This window comes from Heterodontus francisci, chromosome 3 (genome assembly GCF_036365525.1).
Source record: "Heterodontus francisci isolate sHetFra1 chromosome 3, sHetFra1.hap1, whole genome shotgun sequence".
Lineage (NCBI taxonomy): Eukaryota > Metazoa > Chordata > Chondrichthyes > Heterodontiformes > Heterodontidae > Heterodontus > Heterodontus francisci.
The window spans coordinates 107586559-107596621 of NC_090373.1; the positions used below are offsets into that span (position 1 = coordinate 107586559).

Here is a 10063-nt window from a genome sequence, read left to right on the forward strand (position 1 = left end):
TTCTCAGCAAGTAAATCACCATCGTCCCTCCTTGTTTCTCTCCTGGTAAAGTTCAATATTCACCTCAAGTCAGAAAGTTTTAGATTTGGACTTAGAAGCTAAATTCATGTATTACAAATTTAGGGGTCAAATGTGACACCAAGGCTGCAAACAATCTGCCTCAGCCTCATACAGTTGCCATGGAGAAGGATGGAGTCAGGGGGTTAGCGAAAGCAGTTTGTGGCGGGACCAAAGACAGGGGCTTCCATTTTCCCAATATTTAGTTCAACGAAATTTATGCTCATTCAGTACAAAATACCAAGCAAGCAGTGCAATAATTGAGACAGAGAAGGGGATTGAAAGAGGTAATGATGAGGTAGAGCTGGACGTTGTCAGCGTACACATGGAAACTGATGCTATGTTTTCAGTTGATGTCGCCAAGGGGCAATATGCAGATGGAAAATAGGAGGGAGGCCAAGGATAGATCCTTGGAAGACACCAGACATAACAGTGCGGGAGCAGGAAGGGAAGCCATTGCAGGTGATTCTCTGTTTACAAGTGGATAGTTAAGAACAGAACTAAGCGAATGCAGTCCCACCTAGTTGGATGATGGCGGAGACATTGGAGGAGTATGGTGTGGTCAACCATGTCAAAGACATGCACACATTGGTTGTGTGTGTCCAACCAGAATAGAAACTTGGATAGCGTCAATGAGATAATGATGTTTAACGACCCACTTGTACCCACCCCTGTAGTGCAAAACAAATTAAGGCAATCTCAGAATTAGTCCCATTGTGTAACCGACCCCAAAAATCATTTTTTTTTTTAGATATTACATACAAACAAACATATGAATTAGGTACAGGACTAAGTCCCTCAAGCCTACTCGACCATACAATAAGATCATGGCTGATCTGATTGTAACCTCAACTCTACACTCCCGCCTACCCCCATAACCTTTCACCCCCTTAACAAGAATCTATCTACCTCTGCCTTAAAAATATTCAAAGGCTCTGCTTCTACTGTGTTTTGAGGAAGAGTTCCAAAGACTCACGACCCTTTGAGAAAAAAATTTCCCATCTGTCTTAAATGGGCGACCCCTTATTTTTAAACAGTGACCCCTAGTTTTAGATACTCCCACAAGAGGAAGCATACTTTCCACATCAACCCTGTCAAGACCTCTCAGAATCTCATATATTTCAATCAAGTCGCCTCTTACTCTTCTAAACTTTATTTTACAATAAAGGCACACATAATTTACATGCACAAGATGATTCAAATTTCAACAGGCTATAGGTATCATCTGAACTCCAGGCGTACTTTTAGAAACACCTTCAGTTCCTTCAAGCCTTTAAATCTTCAATTATCTGCTCAAAAGAATGACCCTCCAGTATTCAGCAAACAAAATACAGTATACTCCCAATTTAAAACCTTTTGGTTAAAGCTCACAATGTAGCTGGCCTACTCACGGGAGATACTATCATTTCAGGTTAACACAAGTTCAGATTAGTTGCTATATCTCTTTAGCCTCAGGTAACACTTTCTTCTATTTCCAACCCCAACCTCCCACTACCAACTACTTGTTTCTTAAGCTGCTCAATATCACAAGCTCCTGAAAGGAACATAAGGAGAACAGTGAAAAGTCAGCAAAACATCCTGGCAGGCAAGCAAGCAACAAATTAAATGGAAAACAAAAAAAGGACAAGGCACAAAAGAAAACTAACAAAAATGTTTTCTGCAGTACACTTCAAGCAATGGAACTCACCTTTCTTTTTATGTTTTCCAGTAACTCATCTTGCCCTTGCTTGAAATAAGGATGTTGAAATTCTACAGGTCCATCACGTTCCTGTTTAACTATACCTGCGTCAACATTCAGTACTTTACGAAAGCCATCTGTAAGGCAATTACAGGTTACTTCATCTTTAGTTAGGATTCCTCTAAGTTTCATTACGCTACTTTGTTCCTGATAGCTGGAGGCAGACCAGTGGTGGGTGGAATTTAATACAGAGAAGAGTGAGGTGATGAATTTTGACAGAAGGTATAGGGAGAGGCAACATAGACTAAATGGCACAGTTCGAAAGAGTGTACAAGAACAGAGGGTCCTGGGGGTTCATATGCATAGATCTTTAAAGGTGGCAGGACATATTGAGAAAGTAGTAAGCAAAGCATATGGGATCTTGGCTTTCATAAATAGAAGCATTGAGTAGAAAAGCATGGAAGTTACGTAGAACCTTTATAAAGCTCTGGTTAGGCCACAACAGGAGTACTGCATCCAGTTCTGGTCACAACACTTTAGGAAGAATGTGAAGGTCCTTGAGAGGGTGCAGAAGAAATTTACAAAAATGGTTCCGGGGATGAGCAATTTTAGCTACAAGGTTAGGCTCGAGAAGCTGGGGTCATTCTCTTTTGAGCAAAGGAGATTGAGGGGAGATTTAATGTAAGTGTAGAAGTTTAGACAGGTTTAGATAAGGTAGACAAAAAAAAGCTGTCCCCATTAGTTGATGGTACAAGGACTAGGGGACAAATTGAAAGTTTTAGGCAAGTGACATAGGGGTATGAGAGGAAGAACTTTTTTTTTTTTACACAGCAAGTGGTAATGACCTGGAACTCGCTGTCTGCATATTTCAAAAGGAAATTGGATGGGCGCTTGAGGGAAATAAATTTGCAGGGCCACAAGAATAAATCAGGGAACGAGACTGATTGGATTGCTCTACAGAGAGCTGGCATGAACCTGACAGGCTGGATGGCCTCCTTCTGCGCCGTAATGATCATGACTCAAATAAACTCACTTGTTACTTGAGTCATCCCAAAATTAACAGACTCCACAGCCATGAAGATTTTTGGGAAAACTTGTCAGACATGTAACAAATACAGTTATATATTTAAAAATCTACATAAATGGTAGATTTTAAGAAAAAAAACAGAACATTAATGCATTAGTTGTTTTTTTTAAAATCTTCATTCTTTGGCTGTGGACATCACTAGCAAGGCAAACATTTATTGCCACTCTGAAGGTGGTGGTGGGACGACTTATTGATCCATTGCAGACCCTGCAGTCAAGGTGCTCCCACAATATTGTTAGGTATGGATTTTGACACAGTGACAATGAAGAATAGCAAATAAATATCCAAGTCAGAATGATGTGTTAATTTGGAGGGAAACTTGGAGATGATGGTGTTCCCATGCGCTTACTTCCCTAGTCCTTCTGGGTTGATGACTCCTTCCTCTGTTTTCTGATGATCATTGACTTACTCAGGGAGGTAACTGTCCTGTCTTTTACGGACTGGGAATTTTTCACATTGTCAGGTAGTTGCCAATGCTAGCTGTACTTCAACAGCTTGGCTAGAAGTGCAGCTAGTTCTGGAGCACGAGTCTTTTGCATAATAGCTGAAGCACTGTATTCAATTTGAGGCACCACAGTTTAGGATGGATGTCAAAGTTTCGAGAGGGCGCAGAAGAGATTTACGAGAATGGTACCAGAGATCAGGAACTTCAGTTACGTGCAGAGACTGAAGAAGCTTCGGTTAGCTTCTTTGTTCCAAGGAGAAGAGAAGTGATAGAAGTGTTCAAAATCATGAATGGTTTTGACAGTTTCTCCTCATTTACTGTTTCCAGTGGCAGAAGGATCAGCAACCAGAGGACACAGATTTAAGGTGGCTGACAAAAAAAAGAGGGGACACGAGGATTACTTTTTATAAGCACAGTGAGCTGTTGTGATTTTGAATACAATACCCGAAAGGGTGGTACAAGCAGATTCGACAGTAACACTCACAGATTTGGATAAATATTTGAGGTGAAAAATTTACAGGTTATGGTGAAAAGAGCAGGGGGCTGGGATTAATTGGACAACTCCACCAAAGAACTAGCACAGGCAAAATGGGTCAATTGCTGCATCCAGTGCACTCAGACGTTTCTTGATGTTTGATGGAGTGCATTAATTTTGCTGAAGATTGCCATCCATGAAGATCAGGAGGCAGAGATGGATCATCCACTTGATACTTCTGGCTTAATATGGTTGAGTCCCTGATAATATTCAGGATTGGAATGTTTATGGAACTTCCTCCGCTCATTAGTTGATCAATGTCCACCAACATTCATGGCCGGATGTGACAGGGCTGCAGAGCTTTGATCTGATCTGTTGGCTGTGGGGTTACTTAGCTTTGTCTGTACCATGCTGCTTAGCATGCATGTAGCCCTATATGTGCCAAGCCTGCTATACTCTCAGCACTACATGAACTGCTATGCCTGTGCTGGGACGAGGGAGCAGTACCCCAGGACATGCGCGATGCCAACATCATCACCCTCTATAAAAACAAAGGTGACCGCGGTGACTGCAACAACTACCGTGGAATCTCCCTGCTCAGCATAGTGGGGAAAGTCTTTGCTCGAGTCGCTCTGAACAGGCTCCAGAAGCTGGCCGAGCGCGTCTACCCTGAGGCACAGTGTGGCTTTCGTGCAGAGAGATCGACTATTGACATGCTGTTCTCCCTTCGTCAGATACAGGAGAAATGCCGTGAACAACAGATGCCCCTCTACATTGCTTTCATTGATCTCACCAAAGCCTTTGACCTCGGCAGCAGACGTGGTCTCTTCAGACTACTAGAAAAGATCGGATGTCCACCAAAGCTACTAAGTATCATCACCTCATTCCATGACAATATGAAAGGCACAATTCAACATGGTGGCTCCTCATCAGAGCCCTTTCCTATCCTGAGTGGTGTGAAACAGGGCTGTGTTCTCGCACCCACACTTTTTGGGATTTTCTTCTCCCTGCTGCTTTCACATGCGTTCAAATCCTCTGAAGAAGGAATTTTCCTCCACACAAGATCAGGGGGCAGGTTGTTCAACCTTGCCCGTCTAAGAGCGAAGTCCAAAGTACGGAAAGTCCTCATCAGAGAACTCCTCTTTGCTGACGATGCTGCTTTAACATCTCACACTGAAGAATGCCTGCAGAGTCTCATCGACAGGTTTGCGTCTGCCTGCAATAAATTTGGCCTAACCATCAGCCTCAAGAAAACGAACATCATGGGGCAGGATGTCAGAAATGCTCCATCCATCAATATTGGCGACCACGCTCTGGAAGTGGTTCAAGAGTTCACCTACCTTGGCTCAACTATCACCAGTAACCTGTCTCTAGATGCAGAAATCAACAAGCGCATGGGTAAGGCTTCCACTGCTATGTCCAGACTGGCCAAGAGAGTGTGGGAAAATGGCGCACTGACACGGAACACAAAAGTCCGAGTGTATCAGGCCTGTGTCCTCAGTACCTTGCTCTACGGCAGCGAGGCCTGGACAACGTATGCCAGCCAAGAGCGACGTCTCAATTCATTCCATCTTCGCTGCCTTCGGAGAATACTTGGCATCAGGTGGCAGGACTATATCTCCAACACAGAAGTCCTTGAAGCGGCCAACACCCCCAGCTTATACACACTACTGAGTCAGCGGCGCTTGAGATGGCTTGGCCATGTGAGCCGCATGGAAGATGGCAGGATCCCCAAAGACACATTGTACAGCGAGCTCGCCACTGGTATCAGACCCACCGGCCGTCCATGTCTCCGTTATAAAGACGTCTGCAAACGCGACATGAAATCGTGTGACATTGATCACAAGTCGTGGGAGTCAGTTGCCAGCATTCGCCAGAGCTGGCGGGCAGCCATAAAGACAGGGCTAAATTGTGGCGAGTCGAAGAGACTTAGTAGTTGGCAGGAAAAAAGACAGAGGCGCAAGGGGAGAGCCAACTGTGCAACAGCCCCAACAAACAAATTTCTCTGCAGCACCTGTGGAAGAGCCTGTCACTCCAGAATTGGCCTTTATAGCCACTCCAGGCGCTGCTTCACAAACCACTGACCACCTCCAGGCGCGTATCCATTGTCTCTCGAGATAAGGAGGCCCAAAAGAAAAGAAAAAAGAAAGAAAGCCCTATATAGCTTCAATGGATCAGCATATCATGCTCAGGTATGCCTGGTGCAGTTCCTTGCATGCTCTTCTACATCCCTCATTGGATCAGGGTTGGTGATCTGGCTTGATGACAGTGGAGGTGCTAGGAAATGTGCCAGGCTAGGAAATTACAGATTTTAATAGTATACAATTCTATTGCTGCTGGTGGCCCATAGTGCCTCATGCATGCCCAGTTTTGAGAAAATGAAGTAGACACAAACAAAAAAGGGGGAAACAATTTCAGTCTGTGTACTCAAAAATGACCTCTGCTTTTCTTTGGCCAACACGTAGCCCAAAATAGGAGAGTAAAATATATTGCTAGATAACAGATTTACATAATCCCAAAAAACAACTTTACTTCATAACATAATGAACCAAATGAAAAACAGGAAAAGACTAACTGGTCCACTTAGCCTGTCCCATGCAGACACATTACAGCTTACATGCATCCTTAATCCACCAGCATCCCCAACATCTCACCACTTCAATTACAGTATCTACTAGGAGAGATGAAAGGAGAAAAAGTTTTAGGCTATTCAGCAGAAAAAAAAACACACTTGGAAATTCCCCTCCAACCATTCCAGTAGTTGATATCCTAAGTACAGCTAAACCTCATCCACTTTTTATAACTTGAGAACTCTTCAGGAACTCACCTAGCTTCCTTTTGAAAGCCTGTAGTGAATCTATATCTATTGGATGTTCTATCTATTCCAGAGGTCAATGATACATTGTAAAAAGAATTTGTTTCCTGACTTCTAACCTAACTGTTTTTGTATTTTGATGGTGATACCCTCTGGTCCTCTCCTTCCCACCTGCTGCAAATAAACTATAAACCAAACGGAATCTAATCAGAGTCATAACAACACAGAAGGAGGCCATTCAGCCCATCGGGTCCATGCTGGCTCTCTGCAGACCAATCCAGTCAGTGCCATTCCCCCGCTCCATCCTTGTAGCCTTGCAAGTTTTTAGTCCCATTATTATTTTAAAGACAGGGATCATATCACCTCAAAGCCTATATTCCTCCAATGAAAAGGTGTCCCAACTTTCAAGTCTAACCTGCTAAGCAAAAGCTCAAGACTACATATCAATTTGATAGCACTTCTCTAGTACCACAATGCCTTTCCCGTGAGGGGACCCAAACTAGGCACAGTATCTAAGAAGCAGCCATACCAAAGCCTTATATAAAAGGACAATCATAACTGTCCTGGCTCTAACCTGTTTTGTGACCTCCTCTAATACCCACTTTAACAGGCCTCAGAGAAGAACAACAACTTAAATGAGATTCCAATTTTTTTCCCCCAGCTCCCACTCCTGAGATATCGTAGCTTCACAGGAACATAGAAACAACAGTAAGCCATTGAGCCCTTCTAGCCTGCTCCGCCATTCGATAAGATCATTACCGATCTGGTTGTGGCCTCAACTCCGCTTTCTTGTCTGCCCCCCATAACCCTTGATTCCCTAGTCTATCAAAAATCTAATTTAGTCTTGAATAAATTCAATGACTCAACTTCCACTGCTTTCTGGGGAGAAGTCCACAGACTAACGATGCTTTGAGAAAAAAAATTCTCATCTCAGTCTTAAAAGGGAGGCTTTTTATTCTTAAACTGTGTCCCCTAGTTCTAGTCTCCCCCACAAGAGGAAACATCCTCCTGGTATCCATTCTATCGAGGATCTTATATGTTTCAATCAGATTACCACTCATTCTTCAAAACTCCAATGGATATCGGCCCAATCTGTTCAACGTTTCTTCATCTGATACCTTTGCTTGACTCAGATTCAGAACTTAGTGAAGGGGGATTAGCTTCAAATGAATTGCAATTTTACTGCACTACATAACATTACCATTACTATATCAACTTATTTTAAAGACACAACCATTGATTACAGCTTGAACTCACCTTAGCTACATCATACACACACAAAATTCAGTGCGTGGGCTCCTATCTACATTATAATGCAGGTGCCTATTTTTCACTTCTAAACCCCACTGTTATGGCAATCCTTCAAATTCAAACTCCCCTCGGTTTCTCAAAATACTTCCTTTCTGGCATTTTCAAGAAGTAAAAGACTAAGGCCATGATTTCTGCAGCTTTTTAGCACCTTGCCACATTATCCATTCTACTTCTAAAGTTGATCACTTTTGGCCATCAATCTCTGTTAACTACAAGTACTTGAGAGCAGAATGCAAAAAAAAAAGGGGTTGCGTACTGCTCCAGATATTAGAAAACAGAAATATTCATTTTCTTTTAAAACATTCGCAAGAAAATCTTCAAAACAGGTAAATTTCTTGATCTTCCTTTCTTTATGGCTGAAATATTTATCAGATTATGCGTGACAGATAAAAGAGAGCGAGCGTCATCCACGAAAAGATGCCACCACCGCCTCTCTCCAAACTTGTGTAGGTGAGTAAAGTTTTGGGCGAGAGGGTCTTGAAAAATGAAATCACGGGTGCATCGTCCCTCAGCAATGTGGTCAAGTTTTGATACCCAAGCAGCAAATAACGGGTCAAGGCGCGTTTATACTTACACATATTCAGCTGCCGCACGAAGCTAGCCATGTTGTTGTGTTTGAAATACTTGGGCAGGATTTCTTTGGCGAACCTCTGCTCGTCCAGAACCAGGAATCCGTGGCCATTCTAGTGAGGAGAAAGGAAGCAACAAAAAAATGAACCATCAGCGAGGATTCAGGGCCTCATTCCGCAGCGAAACTTCAGGGAAACTCCTGCCGGCAACTGATGCCGCCTCGCTGCCCAGCCCAGCCCAGCACAGCCCGCCCGCTGCTCTGTGAAGGGCCGCCTCCACCCGCGGACCAGAGCCCAGGCTCCTGTAGGCCGAGGCCGGCCCTCATTGCCTTTGTTTTCCTTCCGGGCCCTCGCTCCATTGCAGGGAATGAGGCCGAGGAGCCGCCGCTACCAATCAGCGCAGCCTGGGGGCCCCCGGTAACTGAGGGAAGTGGACAGTGCTGCTGACCGGTCCAGTTACCTGGTTCCAGCAGATGAACTCGTTGGTGTCAAGATCCTCCACCAAGGCCCACAGCTTGGTGAGAAAGGCCGGAACAGGCACCGACTGCTTCATCCCCGCAGCCTTCGCTCGCTCCCGCCCGCACACGTGACCTGGAAGCGACAGCAGACAAACCGTTGGGGCCGCGCGCGCGCCCTGACGTCACAATCAGCGGCTCGGGGAGGGGACAGGGAGGGAAGAGTGGATGCTGGCTGACGTCACAATCAGCGGCTCGGGGAGGGGACAGGGAGGGAAGAGTGGATGCTGGCTGACGTCACAATCAGCGGCTCGGGGAGGGGACAGGGAGGGAAGAGTGGATGCTGGTGGGAGTGAGAGGAGGGGCTAAGGGGAGTATTGAGGGGCGTTTAGCGGAGGAGGGATTAAAAGGGGGGGTTAGTGGGGGAGGGGTTAGTGAGCTGAGTGAATTCATGCACAAATTCATGCACCTTTGTGGATGTGATGAAGGGATAGTCTCAGAATCAGCACAGAGGTAGTGGAGGCAAGGTGCAGAGAGATAGGACTGGGAATCAAGAAAAGGGAAGCTACGCTGACAATTGTCCACAAGTACAATGCCCCACTCTTTGAAATGGGCAGATAGGTGGCAGGTGAAATTTAACAGTGTGAAGTGATTCATTTTGTTTGGAAGAATGAAGAGAGGCAACAATCATGATAGAATAAATAAGGAGAAACTGTTTCTAGTGGCAGAAGGATCAGACACTAGAGGACACAGATTAAAGGTAATTGGCAAAAAAAAAACAGAGGTGACCTGAGGAAAAAGACATTTTACACTGCGAGTTGTTGTGATTTCAAATGCGCTGTCTGAAAGGTGGTGGAAGCGGATTAAACAGTAACTCTGAAAGGGAAATTGGATAAATACTTGAAAGGGAAAAAAGTGCAGGGTGGGGGGACGAATTGCATAGCTCTTTCAAAGAGGTGGCACAGGTATGATGGGCCAAATGGCCTTGTGTGCAATATCATTCTTTGATACAATGTAAATATTTAGATTTAAGAGCTCCACCCACTATCCATAGTAAATACTCACTGCAGACTGATTTCCTCAACAGCTTCCAAAAATCTGACACAGCCCTCCCAAATGGTCAATAACTCGAACAGCCCTGAATATAAGTCTACACAATGTCAAAACAAGT

At 44.4% G+C, this 10063-nt stretch overlaps 1 protein-coding gene across 1 annotated transcript in view; it reads right to left on the reverse strand.

Annotated features, from left to right (window-relative positions):
• The window catches only part of hsf2 (heat shock transcription factor 2), a 40687-nt gene extending 31650 nt beyond the window's left edge, over positions 1-9037 (reverse strand). Inside the window, exons 1-3 of the mRNA XM_068025404.1 lie at positions 8898-9037; positions 8443-8551; positions 1745-1872 (exon numbers count right to left, since the gene is read on the reverse strand). Of these exons, the coding sequence (XP_067881505.1) occupies positions 1745-1872; positions 8443-8551; positions 8898-8990 (330 nt within the window). The 5' untranslated portion in view covers positions 8991-9037. The remainder of the gene's footprint in view (positions 1-1744; positions 1873-8442; positions 8552-8897) is intronic.
• Positions 9038-10063: the final 1026 nt, after the last annotated feature.